The 18,211-nt window shown below is 41.2% G+C and overlaps 1 protein-coding gene across 15 annotated transcripts in view; it reads right to left on the reverse strand.

The window, feature by feature from the left end:
* DTNA (dystrobrevin alpha) overlaps positions 1-18,211 on the reverse strand; it is a 287,748-nt gene that overhangs the window by 13,715 nt on the left and 255,822 nt on the right. For 5 of the 15 annotated variants that reach the window (XM_065399398.1, XM_065399388.1, XM_065399383.1 and 2 more), the window contains 5 exons: positions 17,292-17,389; positions 15,732-15,845; positions 11,622-11,718; positions 2,869-3,028; positions 110-199 (listed from right to left, as the gene is read on the reverse strand). In XM_065399398.1, coding sequence (XP_065255470.1) covers positions 110-199; positions 2,869-3,028; positions 11,622-11,718; positions 15,732-15,845; positions 17,292-17,389 — 559 coding nt within the window. Of the gene's footprint in view, positions 1-109; positions 200-2,868; positions 3,029-9,842; positions 9,868-11,621; positions 11,719-15,731; positions 15,846-17,291; positions 17,417-18,211 lie in introns of all 15 variants that reach the window. The other 10 variants (XM_065399395.1, XM_065399389.1, XM_065399394.1 and 7 more) reach the window with 7 other exon arrangements.

Genomic DNA, 18,211 nt, shown 5'->3' on the forward strand with positions numbered 1-18,211 from the left:
AAAAATATCCAGAACTCCATTTAGGTGTTTTTTCCTCAGCTCCCTTTTATTTATTTTTAAATATATGTTAAATGACTGTACCGTGATCATGCTCTTAAGCCTCACGCACCTGAGTTTAGTTCTTTCACCAGAGAAGACATGGTATTGGTAATTGAATCTGCTGCCACTAGTAAGTCATTTCTTAAATTTCGCCTTGTGCCTGAGGCAGGAAAAAGAAAAAAAAAAACACAAAGCTAAGATTTTTCTCAAAGGACAAATTATGGCTTTGTGTATGAAGTAGTTTTAACCTTATACTAAGTTGCCAACATAATAATTTCAAGGAGTCAAGTCCTTCCAAAGGGACACATGCAAAACTGATATGCAGAACAGCTTCGTTTTCTTACACTGCATGCAGCAGCAGCTCAACATCATGCTTCATTTATTCATAATGCCAGAAACTTGGAAGTTATTAATTACAATCAAACTCACATTTGTGTGGTGACACTAGGAGACCAGGGCTAATAGATGAAATGTCTGGGGGAAGTGGACTGAAGTTATTTCTCCCTAAGTTTCCATGGCTCTGTTTAATGACTCTTATTGTATAAATATGGTCATCGTTGAAGAAACATGGTTGATTTCATTAGGCCTTATATGGATTTTCCTTTCTCACCCCTTCATGGTATCTTTTGGAGCTCAGGAGTCTGCTTGTATTTTCCATAATTGTCTCCCATTAAAAAAAACCAACAACCCAGCAGGGTCAGTGGAACTGGAGGGGGGGGGAAGAGAACAGTGGGAGCCAGCATGGAAATATCAGTGGGGATTCTGCCCCCCCCCCCCCAACTCCTGCACACCTGGGGATGGAGGTGAGAGGGGGACTCAGAGGGGCTACAGCAGCTGCTGAGCAGGTAGGAACCACCAGGACGCAAATTCCCTTCCTGGAGCTGGCTGCATCCCAGCCAAGACTGAGTAGCTCCCTTTGCTCCCTTCTCCTACCCCCCACTCACAGCAAACTTCTGCCTACTCTGAAAGCCACTACCCCCTCCATCAACAGCCCTGTGCTGCTGTGACCCTCTTTCCAATACAGGAGGGTCTAGATGTTGTTTCCTGCAGAACTCCTCAGTACTGCCTTAAGCATCGATCAGGGAAGGTTATTAGAGAGCAAAGTGCAACACTTCAGCCTCAGGGCTGACATGGCTGGTATAGTGTGCTCCCAGCCTATGCTATCACAGAGTCCCAAACTCATATCCTAGTGTAGTTGAACAAACTATATATAAAGAGACCCAATCCTTAAAATCCTAGCTAACTTCAGAGGGGATGATGCATAGAAACTAGCAGGATTTGGCATCTGGAATGTCTTTTAAACTGACAGCCCTTAAAATTGTTGATCTCAAGTCATAAATTCTCCTGAAGAAAATGACTGCAGTAAAGTAACTCAAAGCCTGTCTCTCTCTCTCTCTCTCCTCTCTCTCTCACACACACACACACACACACACATTTCTGAGAAGAGTTGTAATGCCTTCTCAGCTTCACATCTATACAGACTTTTACATCTATTCTCTAAGAGGAGAAAATATAGGAGAGCTAGTGCTCTACTCCATGGAGTGCCTTCACTATGGGCAACTTAAAAGAACTCTGACAGTACAACGGTTTGCTTAAAAACTGCCCAGATTTGCCTTATACAACTAGAATAAGATAAATACTGAGGATAAATTCTGTATATACCAAAGGTTGTTGTTTTTAAGTGTGATCACTATACATATGAGAATATACTTTTACATTGCCATGTCACTTTAGCAGAACACATTGCTGTAACTAAAAGCAGTTGCCTGAGGCAGCCCATGTATTTTATTGTAGCTACTAAATTCTCTCTCTTTGTCCAAGTTCTGAAAGAAACCACTCTTTAAGAGAGTGGTCTATGTCTGTACGTCTTTCTCATTTTTTTTTAGGCTGAAAGTGGAAAATTTCACACTGTGTGTTCATTTCTCACAGAATACACGTTGAGCAACCTGGTGCCATGGGACAAGGAACAATCCTCTAGCTGGATAGGGTTTAACATGAGAATTAACTAGTTCTTTAAAGGGAAAACCTTGATTGCACTTAGGGCTCAATCTTTTCATCAAATTCATAGATGCAATTCCCACGGAAACTAATGGAAGTTGCAAGGGTGGGCAGAATTGAGCCCAGGAGGGCAAATTATGTTCTCAGTTACAGCAGGGTATATCCTGGGGGACTCTACTGACATTCCAATTTGCAATGGTGTAATTGAGAGCAAAATTTGGCCCTTTGTGTTCAAGGAAAAGAAAAAAGGAAATTGCAGGGATGCAAGCATTTGGGAAAGAGAGTAATTCCCTGGGCGGAGGCATATTTCCATGTTCAGGTCACACAAACTATTTACTTTCGTTTATATTTAGCCTATTATTTAATCTGTGATTTTAGAACTTCAAAGCAAACAATCAGTGAGCAAAGGATGGACCTGCCATCCTTTTGCAATGTGATGAACAGCACGGAAGGAGAATGAAAAGTGCACAGCAGCCGATGGCAGTGCTCTGGTAAACATCATTAGACACAATGGAAAAGTCCGTCAGTTCTTAGGAGAAGCAGCACAATACTCCCTCCCCATCACATCCCCCTCCCATCCCCCCAAAGCCCAGCTTGTTGAACCGACTTGCAATGGTCAAAATAAGTCTTTATTTTATGGCAAACAGATTGAGTTGCAATGGATAGAGCACTGGAATAGGACTCAGGAGATCTGGGTTGTGTTCCTGGCTTGGTCACTGGACAGCTGGGTGACCTTGTGCATGTCACTTCTCCTCCCTGTGCCTTAGTTCCCCACCTGACACTTGCATATGCTCTCTGAGTAACTAATAATAACTTAACAACGCAACTTACTTTGCGCAAAAGCTTCTTGCACGTCTCCTCCCACGCCCGTCAGAGAGTCCTGAGGTGTATGGGTTGGGGTGGAGCAGGCAGACGCAGACCTGATTGGCATAGGAATAGGTCGGCTGATAGTGTGACTGGGTGAAGATCGAGGGGAGCCTGCTCCTTGAGTCTGGAAAATAAGAACAAGTGGTTAAATAGGTCTTTACAAGAGAAAACACTCAGCAGTCGTCATCTTCATTCCATTCCTGAGCTTGGCTGAGTGAAACCTCAGCTGGTATCATGCAGTTATGCAGAAAAATAGGGTAATATGAAGTCAGTTGATGGAAACCTACTGCACCCAACTTCTTGTTAGGAAACAGCTATGGCAACCCATGGTAAAGATGTAGTATGTAGGAAAGATAGATTAGAAGGTGATCCTGAAACATGGCAGGCTGGGTTGGATATAAAGATTTAAAGAAGATATTTCTTGTCTTTAAATCTAAGGTCTGGGACTTTTTTCCGTGAAAGAATTAAGAGTGTTGGCAATATTCAGACATTCTTAGGAAGATAACTCTTGCAGTCTGTAGGAAGTGGAAGGATGCTGGCACTAAGACAACTTTCAGTCTGGGTAAGGAGTTGAAGCTACTCCTGGGGGTGTAATATTTCCATGTTACCTAATCAAGTTTGTGCTCTTACACCTCAACCACTGTTGTAATCAAGTTTTGGAATGTAAATTAAACCTATTAGTGAAATAAAACCTTACCCTCCCAACAAATAGTACAGATTTGTGCTTTTCTTCTTGGTTTGTGAGCTATTTAGCCACCACTAAATCATTCATTATCAAATTGTTCACTCCACAGTATATACTCAGCCTCTCCCAAAGTACTGTTCAGATAGGCAATTTAAATTCCTGTTATGGGTCCAGTGGATGGAAGTTAAAATGTTTTAACACCAGTCATATAAAATGTCATGCTGTTAGCACCTGAGAGTTAGTATCATTTAACTGAAATTCAAGCATACGTCGAAGAACAATAATTTTAAAAAGTGGAGCTGTGTGAGTGATACCAGGAGACACACCGTGAATTAATGCACCTTTCCTTTACTGCCTGACAGTTCCTAGGAATATATGTCAACATAAGAAAAACAACCAAACAAACCACACACTATTTAGCATGATTAGGAATTGGGGTTCAGCAGAGGCCTATGACTAAGATAACATGCGTGCCACTAAACAGGAACCAGTGCTCATGTGTGTTAGTTTTCAGTGAAAAATTACATTATCTCTAGTGAGATTTCCCCACCCCCAATTTATTTGGACCAGCAGTAACAATCAATTAAAAAAATTTCAGTTGGATTCCTTAGCCCCTTCAGTGCCACATGCCTTCAATGTTCTGGTGACTGTTTCCTCAGAGATGAAGATCAGATATTGCTAACTGCATGCCAAAAAAGGCAGCAACAACCATTTATAAAATTGGGCTACTTTTCTTTTTCTAGATTTGTAAGCCAACTTTTGTTTTCTAGATTTTGGCCCTAACCATGCCTACCTCGCACCTACTGAAATAGGTCTGATCAGAAGAGAAGCAGCATTGTTATTGCCGGTTAACCTCCAACAAATTGATCAGGATACTTTTTTTTAAAGGGACACTGCCACTGCTGAAAAATAATGCTATGGAAGTTGACACTACAATAAGCTTGGCAGAAGAAGTTACCTGAGAGGTTTGAAGCAGGACTTTCAAGGGAAAGTTAACTTTATGTGAGACACTCATTTCTGATAAGAGATCGCAAGTATAATTTTAATATTTTCTTTCAGAGTGAAAACTTTTAGGACACTTAAATAATAGCGAGGGGAAATTTGAACACATAGGGACCAATGCTCTCCTGCTTTCTGGCCCCTTCTGTCTCATTCTTGTAGTGCAAAGGGATGCAAAAATAGCTGGATCTGGCCAGCTGAGAATTCTGCCAGACCAGGGCAGTTTTCAGCTGGTGCAGACTTGGCATAACCAGTCCCCTGGGGACTGTTACCAGCTGGCAGAATTTAGAGTAGCCTGGTGGTTCGCTAAACTCCACTGGGGCCATGCCCAGAGCAGATCGGACAAAACACCAGAGAGCAGCAAACTGCCTCCCTGTTGCCTCCACTCCACCCATGCACTCTGAATTGGACACTGCAAAGTAGTATTTGTGGACCTGCACTTACGCAGAACACCCCGTGCTCCAAATGAGGGGATATAGGGGATATATAGCAAGCCCACTGCCACTCAGTTCCTTCTCAGCCACGAAGCCAGAGACTCCACAGCAGAGGGGAAGCACCCATAAGGACAAAAGCATCATGAATAACTCAAGTTACTGTAAGGTAAGTAACCCCTCCTCCTTCTTCGAGCACATGTCCCTGTGGGTGCTCTACCATAGGAGACTCCCAAGCAGTAATTCACAGAGGAAGTGGGTACTGGGGAGGTAAATCAAGACACCGTTTGCAGAACTGCATCACCAGAAGAAGTGTCATCTCTGGAAGCAGGTAAGATGGCATAATGCTTGGCAAAGGTATGACTCGAAGACCAAGTCACAGTCCTGCAGATTTCTGCTATAGGAATGTCTTTTAGTAGAGCCAGAGATGTGGATTGACCTCTAGTGGAATGTGCTGTCACTGTGTATCCCAGTTCTTCCATAACAGTTCAAAATACAACCTGAATCTCACTTAGACACATGCTGCATAGAAACAGGTTGGCCCTTCATTCTTTCTGAAAATGATACTCCCAGAGCACAGAGGATGTAATCTCCCCTGGAGCAAATCAGGTGATATTTGGAATTATTCGGGGTGGCAAAGAGATCTACTTGTGGTAGAGCCCAGGTCTGACAGATGCTGTGAAAGACAGAGTCTTTGAGCTACCATTCATGGTCTTGCCAGAAGCATCTGCTCAGGGAGTCTGCAATTGTATTCGGAAGGCCTGGCAGATTGACTGCTGATACGTCTATTCAATGGGAAACGCACCAGTTCCAGAGGCTTAGTGACTCTGCACATATGGGTGGTACTGGTGGCTGCCTGTAATTTCCTTTTGGCATCCTATAAAATTGGTCATCAAACTGACTCCAAGGATGCCATTGGGAGGGATAGTGAATGGGTCCCTACTAGTCATAGTCCCTGGGACTGGCAGATTCTCTAGAATCCTCCTCAGTAGAGGGAGTCCTGGGAGCTGGATGGTACGGTACTGGGATGGATTCCTGTACCGAGATCTCAGAGTCTGATAATTTGTTTCCTGAGCTAAGTGCCTGAAGCATCATGACCAACTAAGTGCCTGAGGTATCATGACCAGTGAGGGGGCAGGTTTCAGTCTGCAGGTGCCTTGGCAGTACCACTGAGGGGGCTCTGACAGATATATGCTACAATGGAGATTCAGGCTCCTCTGAAACGATGAGAGCTTCAGATGACAGAAACCTGGAAGGAGCCGGAGGGCTGTGATAGCCTATAGTCAAGGCTTGAGTCGCTACCGGAGGTGAAATTGTGGACCAGTGAGATGGAGACTGCTGCAGGACTGAAGCAAGGTCCTGTCTTACTTCAGAGCTTGAGTAAGAAGTCAGTACCGAGGGATGCACAGTGGCCCTATGTGTATCATGGTGCCATGGAGGATCAGGCCATGCCGCTGCATTAGATTGTCTGGTAGAGTGCTTATCCAGACGAGGCTTCTTACATGGTATCGACACTTTGGTGCCAGACTAAGCTGGAGCCCCTACAGTACTCTTTAAGGGATGGGAGGTCTCCCGAGTGTGGGTCTTTATGGGATGATCTACCCCTTTTCTTCATTTCTCTGGTGGGGTAGGTGTGCTTCTTCCTTTTTGAGGTCTTCATGTCCATGATCACAAATGAAGCTGGATGGGTGACTGAAGTGGCCTGTGATGTTGAGGCCAATGAATAGGGGACTCCATTGGTGCTAGGGAACATTCCATTAAGAGGAGTTTTAGTTTAGCCTCCCTTCTCTTTTGGACCTGCCTTTAAATCCCAGACAGACCTTGCACTTTGAGGGGATTTGGGAGTCCCCCAAACATCGCAGACAACTCGAATATCCATCACTGTGGGGAAAAGGCCTGTGGCAAGTCTGGCAGAGTCTAAACACTGGGGTCTTAGGCATAACAAATTGTGCTCCAGCACAAACAAAGGTACAGAAGTAGAAGGTGGAAAACTCTCCTCCGGGAGCTCAAAAATAAAATAAAATAAAATAAATAACTAAGAAACAAAAATAATGAATAAAGACTTTCACAAGGTGAAAGAAAGGCGGGAAGCTGAAACAGCTAACAGCAAAGGCTCTGTCTTGAGCCACAGATGGTCAAGAAAGAACTGAGTGGTGGCAGGCTGGTGCCTGCCTATATCCCCTTGCGTGGAGCACAGGGTGTTGTTCTGCTCAGGAGCACTACTTTGCAATCTCTGATCAAGAGTGCATGCACATCCTATGGTGGAGCACTCATAGGGACATATACTCAAAGAAGAAGTATACACTAGTGCTCAACATTTTTAAGTACATACTATAATCGCTATACTGATCTGGTACGCATGGTAAATAATGCACTGTTAACGGTAACTTTTATTTTCTGGAACAAGACCTTTGCAAGGCATGAGAAACTTTAGGTATTTGGGGTTCCCGTCTACTATGTAGATAAGATTTTTTTTCTTTTAACTATTTGGGTAATATTGGACAAAATCAACCCACAGAAAGTTAAACCCACAGAGACTATGATTTAAAAGATTGCTGCTATTTTTTATATTCTACTTTGCTAGATCAAATTCAGCCCAGATCCGTGGCAACTGAATGTTGTTACCATTGGATGTCTGTCTAGTGGCATATGTGAAATGCGGTTAGTGGTCTTAGTCTAGTTCGCAAGAGACAGATGGTAAATGTCTGAAAAACTATGCTTACAACTGATGCTAAGTGACTGACTTGCTTGTAGTCTCAGCATAAAGGCCAAGGACTGAACTTCTTTTAATCCCTAGTTAGACCCACAAGTTCAGGATTGAGGCATGTTGACAGGGGAGTTTGTGGAAAGTTGCCACTATCACTGAGGTGACAGAAGGCTTCAGCCTTCATTTGTTAACTGATTGCAGCTGTCAGCATCCAAGTGCCTTTTATGAGACCTTCATGTACCCGATTTAGCTCATCATACTTAGATCAAAGTGGTAAGGATTTTAATTATCCCTTGTTAGACTGGAAAATGGTTTATGTTACCTAGTGTTATGCATAACTCAGTATAATACATTTGAAGTGAACACTGTTTTTATTGAATCTGTAGTCCATTGCTCCCTCTGCTGGAGCTGAAACTAGCTCACATAGCACGAAAGTCTGCCCAGGAAAATAATACTGTTACATTATAACATGACAACTAGGAAAACAATACATATGTGATCACTTCATTACTCTTCTGGGAGGAAGCGTCATTATGGCAATATAGAAATGGAAAGTACATAAGCCCTACATCTGTAAACAGCCTATGAAAGAGATCAATGGGGAACATTTTATGGAAATGATGAGAACTAGTGTAAATAAATAAATAATTAGCATAATCACCTGCCATTCTAATAGTTCATTTAGTGTTAAAAGGACCAAAATATTACACTGTAGAAAGCCAAAACATATTGTAATATCCTCAACACAGATTTTATTAAACACAATAAAAAGACTATTTTTGTACGATGCTTTTTAAAAAAAACCCTGTTCACTTTTAGGGTATCTAATTTTCAGAGAAAAGCCATTAACATTATTAGGCAAAATTAAAAAGCAATAGACCTACTCAGAGGGGTCTTCTGATAGGTCTTCCCCTCTGGACTACAATCAGGACTGTCTTGCTGCAACAGATTCATTCTCTGTTCCCAAATTTAGCAAAACTGTTAGTCTAACAAGGCTGAGCACCAGCAACAAACAATCTGGTGCATGGCGAACCCTCCTACCATAGCCAGTGTGCATCAGACAGTTTACTGCACTGAGCACTGACCTCTTTTGTTGAAATTGAGGGGCTCAACGTTATTGTGTTACAATGAAATATTCCTCATTGCACTCCCCTTTTAAATGGGATTGCTGTCTGGGCAGATCAGGTATATTTTTTAATCTAAGCCTCAACAGTGTTCATTTTAATTCTAGAAAAGGCTACAAAACAATTTAATCTTCCAAAAGTCAATACTAGTAATATAGACTCTCGCACTGCTTTGACAGTGAAGTTATTGTTCTGAAGGGGCACTCGGCTGCTGCTGCCAGTGCCATCTTTTGAAGATGTAAAACCAAGATCCGGACTGCTTGTGGACAGGAAAAGTCCCCTGGCACTTTCTGAATGACTAGGGATTCCAAATCCATTATCCAGGGTTAATTACAACTCAAGTAATTATATTCTGCTTACTGAACTTACCTTGGTAGTTTCAAAGGGCTACGAATGGTGGTGGTGTTCTTCACTCCCTGTTCTAAGTTGTGGTGTACTATGGTTGTATGCAGTTAAACAGTTGTTGCTTTTCACCCCTAAAGTGGCCTCATCTAGGCTATGTCTACACTACAAGTTAGAGGCGTGATTCCCAGCTAGCATGGGCAGTGGTGGCACAGGCTAGCTGTCCGAAGTATGTGCTCATGGGGTTCAGGCAGGTTTGTACTTGGGGTGGCTAGCCCATGCTGCCATTACCACTGCCCCTATTACCACAGCTACGCTGCTATTTTTAGGGTGCTAGCTCAGTTGAGAGCTAGTGCATGTATGTCTGTGTGAGCTGGGAATCACACCTCTAGCTCATAGCATAGATGTAGCTTTACAGGAGTGAGAAAAATATTCTATCAAGCCATTGCTTACTTCCCAGGGGGGACTGTGAGGTTTAATTGTGTAAAGTGCTTGGAAAGGCTCAGATAAAACATGCTAAAGAAGTGCAACACATTATCATTATCCTCAGTCCAAGGCATGAGCACACATTTCAAGCAGAAGGAATAATATAAACCATGGAATCGTAGCCCCATCGAAGAGTTAGTGAGACCTACAATAAGGTAAATAACTTACTCCCTGTTTCAGTTCTTCCTCCTAAAGAAAAATTGGATCATCAGAGTTAGATTAGCCAGGATTTAAGTGAAGAAGAGAAAAATAAATGCAAACTTGGGAACAAGATTAGAAGTCCTGGATTAACTAACATGGGCCTGGTGCACTTGCACCGAGCCCTGATCGTTGGGGAAACCCCCCACCCCAAAGAGCCGACAGGCAGGAAGGGGGCAAGGTGGGCCAGAGCAGGGAGCTGGGTCAGCCCCATGGGACAGGAACCACTATAGGATGAGTGAGTGGTGGGATCACTCTCCAACAGCCCCTGGGGCCCTCGGCTCCCAGGGGCAGGACCTGACCTCCCCCTCAGGGCTTCTCATCCCTCAGGGACAGGACCCCACCTCCCCGGGGTCAGGGAAGGTTGAGGAGCCATCAATTACCATAGGGCACATGGTCCCCAAAACTCCCTAGATTGTCTGCAATGAAGCACATTGGGGTCATACTCTACTTAGAGTGGCTAGTCATCCTCCCCATTCTAATTATAGTACAACTTTTTTGTATCTGAAATATGCCCTGAGGCTGACCACCCCCATAACTCAAGACAGAACATGACCCTTGGGCCAAAACTCAGTTCTAGACAACCATAATACTGATACTTCAGCGCAAAGGGCATCCGTATTGGAGGCTGTACATTCCACACCAGTTCCTCTCCACCTCCCTGACCATTCTCTTCCACAGAAGTTTGTGTTTTTCTTGAAGAAGGAAATATACGTCTAAAATGTCCCTGGCTGAAGGGAAAACTCCACCACTTTGAGGGGGCCTATTTCCCTGCTGGGAAGGCCCATTTTCAATAGTGTGCTAGCTCTGATGGGTCATGCAGGATTTAAAGGGCCAGAAGGATAATGCCCCTTTTGCAACTTGGGAAGGTAAAAAGGCATTTTTCAGCTTTCCTTTCTAGTCTTAGAAATACATTTGTATATTGCTGTCTGTATTTTTGAAATGGGATCCTTCAGGAAAGTGCTTTCTTTCTTAGTGTATTTTACAAGGGATTTTTTTCTTTTTTAGTGAAAAGGACCAAGTACTGTTAAGAAGACCCTTCCAAAGTCCTATAGTCTGAGGGGCTGCGTTGTCAAATGGCTTCATTGGATAGAATGACTAATGAAAGGAACAAAGCTAAAGGAACTAGAAAAACTAGCTCTGTACCATCAGCCAGGATAGGAGGCTATACAGTGTTGGCGTAGCTATTTACCACTGGGGATTAATTATTTTGTTGCCTTCTATACATCCACCTTTTCTATATTCAATATGTTTTCAGCAGAGCAAACTATAAATAAACCAGAAACTGAGCATGTCATGAAAACCTTTGTTGTAATGATCTTTGTATGGCTGCTCCAGAACCTGATCGACCAGCATTGCTGGATCTCTTCTCACTAATTAGCAAGGTAGTACTGCACCACAGTGGGCTTTGTTTGAATATTCAAGTGAATTTCAATTATTTTTCAGTAATACTTAGTCTACTATACTGCTTTCAAGTGTTGTCCAATTCATTTAGTGGTAGGATGACAACAAAGATATGGTGTTAATACAGGAACAGTATCGATTGGGTACATTATTGATCCTGAAAACCTATGTTTTAGAGTGGCAAAAGCTAAGAGAGAAAATTGATGGGAAACAAAGCTTTTGTAGGAGGAAATATTCAAGTTCTGTAGTATTTTATTAATATGATGAATCTCTCTTTCCTATGTGACACTCCTTGACTGGCCCCTGTCCATTTCCTTTGACTTTCAAGTGGAGCACCTTACCTTCAGTAGTTTCATGAGGCCTTCTAACTGTACCATCAGCTCTCTCCGACTTTCCTGGAGAGCAGACATCCTCTGTTCGAGCTCATCCTTCCGCTGTCTGAAAAATAAGTTAGGATCAGAGAGCTAATACTTCATAGAGTCAGCTTTACAATTTCTGAACTGCATCATTTTTTCAGGTCAACTGTGGAGAGTATATTAGGCTATTGGAAAGTGAACACATTCTCTGAATTCAATATAATGCCCAGAAATCAGGGGAGATTGAGAAACTAGGAAGTTCCTTCAAGTTAAGAGTATACAAAGGGCTCAGTATGTTGGCTGGGGTAAAATAAGTACTGACACTCTCTTCCCAAACACCAAATGAGGAAGAATTTTTCAGATTCACACAAGTTAGCTTACATTTGGAAGAATGTTAGGAGATGACTTCAGGACATGAGAGTCTGGCAGGATTATTGACACTGGACAAGTAGAGATGGGAAAGCCCAAGAGAATTCAGAAATTCAGCCAGAACAGCACAGAGATGTGGCTTTTCAGAGGCTGGAGTCCAAGCTATTACATGTTTTCAGTTTTAATTCTTTTGAAAATAGCTTTTGATGCTGCAAGCCAAATTCTATGCTCATTTATGACTGTGTAAATCCTGAGTAACTCCATGCATGTTGGTGAGGTTACTCCAGCCTTAAACCCATGTAACATGGAGCAGATTTTGATTCTGTACAAGTACAACCTATGGTAATCTAAGCAGGAGAATGTGGTGTAATTCTGCCTTCAACTATACAAGTCCAACTCTCACTGACGGCTGTGGGAGTTACACCCATATAACAGAGGGTTGAATCAGGCCTATGGTATATACATAATCAGATTTTGGGGAGGTCTCTGTCATATTTAACCTGTAGCTGCTGCCCCCTGCAAGTTACAATATCATTGAAAATATTATTTTAAAAAGTCATATTTTAGATTAGGTGATATTTTATACACTCTTTCTACTATATTTTTATATCATATCTATATATGAAAAACATAATGAAAGATGGTATTTAATGCATGTAAATTGGTGTTTTTGTCCTACTTCTCCAAAATTGAGGAAGGTAGAAGTCAGCAATGTTAAATATATTTCCTGGATATTAAAAGCCAGACTGTGAGCCCTTTAACCACAATGAAGAAGTTACTCACACAAACAGCACCATTGACTTCTATGGGCATGAGTTATTGCTCACCAGTATGAGTAGATTTGGCCCTAACATACCAAGGCTTTGTTTATTCTTCTAGAAGATTCATATATTTTCTACTTGAAATTTCCTGTGCTTGGATTTTCCCCTGAGTATCTAATGGTTGGAAAAGCTGTGAATTGCGGAAAGGAAAGTGGGTTTAAGAGATTACAAACAAAAACAAGAGAAGTTATTCACCTAATTCAAACTGGCATATCCTAGAAAAGGTCTCAGTGTTTACTCATGTTGTCTTTTAGATTCATTGCACAGGGAGAGAAGCATTATGTTTTGTATGCTATCACTTGACATACCACTTTTCATGCGCATTTCATCAACTGCACTCTGGAGCTGTGCTTAGAAATGAAGTTAATTCTATATCCTGTCATGAGAAGGTGGATTATATGCAAGTCCCATATTGAGGCATCTGAATAAATGAAACAGTGCCAACCCTAATTGGGCATGTGTTGTGGGCGTAGGGAAAAGAGAACTTCCATTCTTAGTGAACTGATCTATATTTTCTGCTATCTGTGCTATTTTGTAGATTGTAAGGGCTACATTTTCATAATTCATTGCTTCAGGAACACGTGCATTGCAGTTAACTGTGTTTGTATGCATATTTTATGGGCACACCTCAGGATATATGTCTACACTAAACTTTTTATACCTAGAGTTAGTTGATTGACAGTTATCTTGAGTTACTTTTGTGTAGGCTAATGCAGATACTCCCCACATGGTACTGCCAGTTAATAAGCTGGGGAGTGTCCATGCTGGCATTTACAGAAGTGTTAAGTACCTCAAGTAACTGGCAATCAATTAACTCCAGATAAAAGAAATCTAGTGCAGACATATTCTTAGTTTTGAAACTTTATCCTCACAATTTAATAATGGACAGAAATAAATGATCAAGGGTCAAATTCTGCTCTCATTTATACCAGAAGAAATTGGGAATTCCTCAAAACCAGAAAAGAATCTGACGGTACATATTCTGGAGAATGGTTTCATTGAAAAATTGAGGGTCATGTAAAATTCAGCTGTGGGTAAACAGACAGGTGGCCAGAGATATGTCTTAAGTGTGGAGATCAAATGCAAAAAGTATAAACATAAGGTAGAAAATCACTGCAAGGGACGTTAGATGTGTTCTACTGATCTGCAAAACTCCAAAATTTCTTGATGTTATAAAACCAAAATTGTCCTAAACCATAATTGCTCCAAGTTCCAAAGTCAATGGGCTACATCCTTAGCTGGAGTAAATCACTGTGGCTCCACTGACTACCTTGCAGTTCTGCTGATTTATACTAGCTAAAGGTCTCACCCAATATCTTGTTTAATGTACAGGAATTTGGGATTTTGCCAAAATTGCACAAACAGTTAAAGGAAACCCTTTTTACTCTTAGCTGATGAGCATTAATCTGAACACATGCAAAGCAGTATTGACCCACAGATTTAAAGTTATCTGATTACTCTGACACAATATATTAAAACAGGGAAGATATCTCAGTTGACAGAACCCAGTATTGGTGCCTTAAGGCCATCCAGTGTCAGGAAATTTAAACTAGGCTATTATGTTTTAAATCTGTGCTGCAAAATTCAATAGAATTAAACTGCTAATGCTACATCAATCGCTGGATTTAAAAAAAAAATTAAAATGAACTTGATTTGTCAACTGATAGTAAATTAATATTCAGTAATATTTACTAATAATGTAAACATGTTTACAATAGATTTTAGGCATGATGCATAGGAGCTACATGAATAGTATATTCTGCGATGTGTATTTTGATGACATTCAATTCTTATTTCTGAAGCTTGTGCTGAATGTCACTTGCCCAGCAGCAGAAGGTAATTCTCTAGGCTACTACACTAGGTATCTAGAGTCATTACAGAGGCAAATCAGTCATAAGAAGAAAGCATTTCTGTTTCCAACTAGATTATCTTAAGATCATATTGCAAATGTAATTATTAGCAAAACAAAGGTTTATTTTTAGGATAAAAGTGGCTAAAAAATTAAAATCATACAGCATCTGTAAACAAAGATTTTTCTGCACAGTTTCATCCTAAGATTTCCTTCAGATATCAGGTGGCTGTCTAATGGTACCAGCAACAGGTTATTGCATGAAGGAAAGCTGCAAGGAAATCCTCTCTTATCTTGTGGGCTCTAAAATCTACTCTATTGAAAAGTTAATATGAAAGTTTTAACTGGAGAGGAAGCACTTATACACACTCTATTCTCTGTATACAGGAACTAGTTTTAAATTATTCTCATCTGATGTTCAGTCTGGCTCTCACACTGTGCTCTTCAGGATTGGTACATTCACTTTGGACGGTGTTTATACTGAAGCTGACCTCTGTGACAATCTGGTCAACTGTCCTTGTAGCTGAAACAGCCAAGAGTTTCTCGGTTGTTGAAGCAAAAATGACCAATGGAACCTTGCAAAAGGGCCATTCCATTCCTAGCTCTCACCCTATAGGATGCTCCATGGCTCTAAGGGAGCCTGAGGATCTGGCCCAAAAGGTGTTTTTTTTTTTTTTTGGTAGAAGTATTTGTTCTGAAATAGCATTGTTTCCCCCCCACATGATTACAATACGGTGTTATTTATACATACTGGGGCAAGACATGGTTCCTGTTCCCAAAGAGCTTACAACCTAAATACCTGATCTGGCATCACTTACACACATGCTTAATTTTAGGCACATGAGTAGTAAACGGGACTACTCGTGAAATTTTAAGCATATACTTCATTGTGTTCACAGTCAAGGCCTATACTGAATCTAAATTAAACAGAAACAAAATTACACTGTTCATTTAAAAAAAAAAAAAAAGAACAATGATGGAACAGGAATATTTTATGTATTTACCCTTATCTACACAAATCTGATTCCAGGAATTCTTCATGGCATATACACCTACCTCAGGAGTCGGAGCTCTGCAAGGAGAGTGGGGTTCTGTTGTGCCTTCTCTGGTGTGGGCTGAGATGCCTGCTCATGTTCAAGCCGCAGCCTCTGGATCTCCTGTAAGATTTCTCTTGGGGGAGGATAGTAAGTAAAAGACTAAAGGTCAGTGCAGTTCCATAGAACCAGCCTAGAACATCACTATTAGAATAAGAAGGACTGTCTGTAGCTCTGAACCAATAAGGATACCATGATTAGGCTCCAAACACCAGAACATCTCAGCTTTAGTGAAACAGTCATCACTGGAACAGGTTTGCTGATGTTATTGCTACAGTCATAGAAAGAGAGCATTTCTGCAAGACCTTCATAAAACAGACCATAAAATTAGAGCCTGAATTTCAGATGCTCTCTGTGGAAAGCAGGGACATAGATCCTGTTTGGCTCAACTAACGAATTCCTCACCCTCATTCTCTCATGTGAATATTCTATGCTCCACATGAAATCAATAGAAACTAGAATAATATCTGTCCTGTCTTCTACATCAATCAGGCACACACCGTTTGCACTTTTAAAAATGCTTTTAATTTAACTATGATCTGAGAGACAGCAGCTCTTCAGGGGAAAGTACATTTAATAGGATTTACTAGAACGGAATCGATGTATAAGGATGCTAACAGAGCTGCAGAGCTTTGCTGAAGAGGGGTGAAGCTTATTGATGCTAGCAACAGACTCTTTCTTCATTACACTTTGGTGGGCATCAGATACAGTACTCAGAAAGCAGACTTGAGCTATGAAAGATAAATTAACACTAGAGCTGGTGGAATTATACTACAGTGACAGAAGGTATCGCAGAAGTCTGTGATAAAAGGCATCTGTTTTTGGCCAGTCCTTATCTACCCAACAGTAAAAGCAGAGAACATAGAACAAAGCTCTGCATGACGACATAAGTTACTGTTCAGTGACTGTGGGTCTGACATATAGGGCCAGATCCTCAGCTGGTGTAAATCAATGTAGCTCCAGTAAAATCAATGAAACTAGGCTGACTTACTCCAATTGGGTATCTGGCCCCTAATTCCAAAGACTTCCCATTGCCTGTCTCCCAATTTCAGCTATGTCTGTATCAAAAGCCTAATTTTCTGCAAGTTTTTTTTACAATCACCGCTTCTTTTATTTATCACACACAGATTGCGTTTTGGAGATTTGTATTTTCTTCTCTATAAATAGAAACAGGGCACCAAAGATTTTTTGGTTTTAGAATCAGAATGGGATTTTTATTTTTAACCCTCTGCAAGGGTAACTGCAAACAGTAAAAATATTCACAACTACCCCACAGCATGTAACCATGTACTTTTCAAAACACAGGCTGATTCTGTAATGCCTTAAGAGTGGCTCACCACAATTTTGCCACAAGTATATTGGTACTGGCTATTTAGGCAACCAGTCTCCCATCCTGATAAATAGATAGATCTAGATTGAGAGAGAGCACATAGACAAAAACAAGCGAGAAGAAGTGTTAAAAACAAACAGATGTACATTGTGTGGTACTAAACAAAGGCAGGCATTTTCTGGAGACTCTTACCGGTTCTTGTTTTCAAGTTCTGCAATCAGCTGTCTTTGTTGCTTATTTGCGTCAATGGTGAAAGAGATATCTGAGGCACCTCTCTGCTGACCCTGCTGCTGCTGCTGCTGAGAGAGAGAGTTTGGCTGCATTATTAAAAATGTCCATGCACTCATCCGCACCTAAAAGTGTGATCAACGGTTGTTCAATGAAATCTGCTTGCCGATAGCATCATGTTAGACTTGTCAGCCCAGATCCTCAAAGGTATTATTTAGACACCCAGGAGCCTAAATGCCATTGAGGACCTGGGCCCTCTACACTACAAAAATAAATAAATAAATAAATAAATAAAATTAAACAAGTATCCATATTACAGCATGTTCCACCAATGGTGAAACAGCCCAATAGTAACAACAGTGTAAGCACTAAGCTAGACAATGCTTGAATGTTTACCACCATGTCATTCCAACTTGCTCCAAGGAGCTTTCCAGGAAACACTGATAAAAATGCCTGACCCTATCTGCAGCAGTGACTTCGCACTGATGAAGCTGCACTGTTACTGGCAGTTGCTATAATACGGCTCCTAATTATTATGCTGTAGACAAGGCTATTGAGACTTGCAACATGAGAAAAAAGGAATTTCCACTCAAACAAAAACCAAGACAAAAATTCATCCCACTTCACCTCCCAAATAAAGGAAAAGACATTTGCTTTCCACTTGTCCCAAGAACCTTTAATTCCTTGAAAGCACAGCAGATTTCTCCATGTTAAATCCTCATTCATCATCCACTTTTCATTCAGACTGCAGTTCAGTGCATGGTTCATGTGACTGAATCTCTGATACACCTTCTACTGACACTTTCAGAAGAGCTGTTCCATAGCGTTTACTATACAACAGAACCATTTTCCAATTAGGGGATTTCAAACCAATCTCACTACAG

The sequence above is a fragment of the Emys orbicularis genome, chromosome 2, assembly GCF_028017835.1.
Source record: "Emys orbicularis isolate rEmyOrb1 chromosome 2, rEmyOrb1.hap1, whole genome shotgun sequence".
In the NCBI taxonomy this organism is placed as follows: domain Eukaryota; kingdom Metazoa; phylum Chordata; order Testudines; family Emydidae; genus Emys; species Emys orbicularis.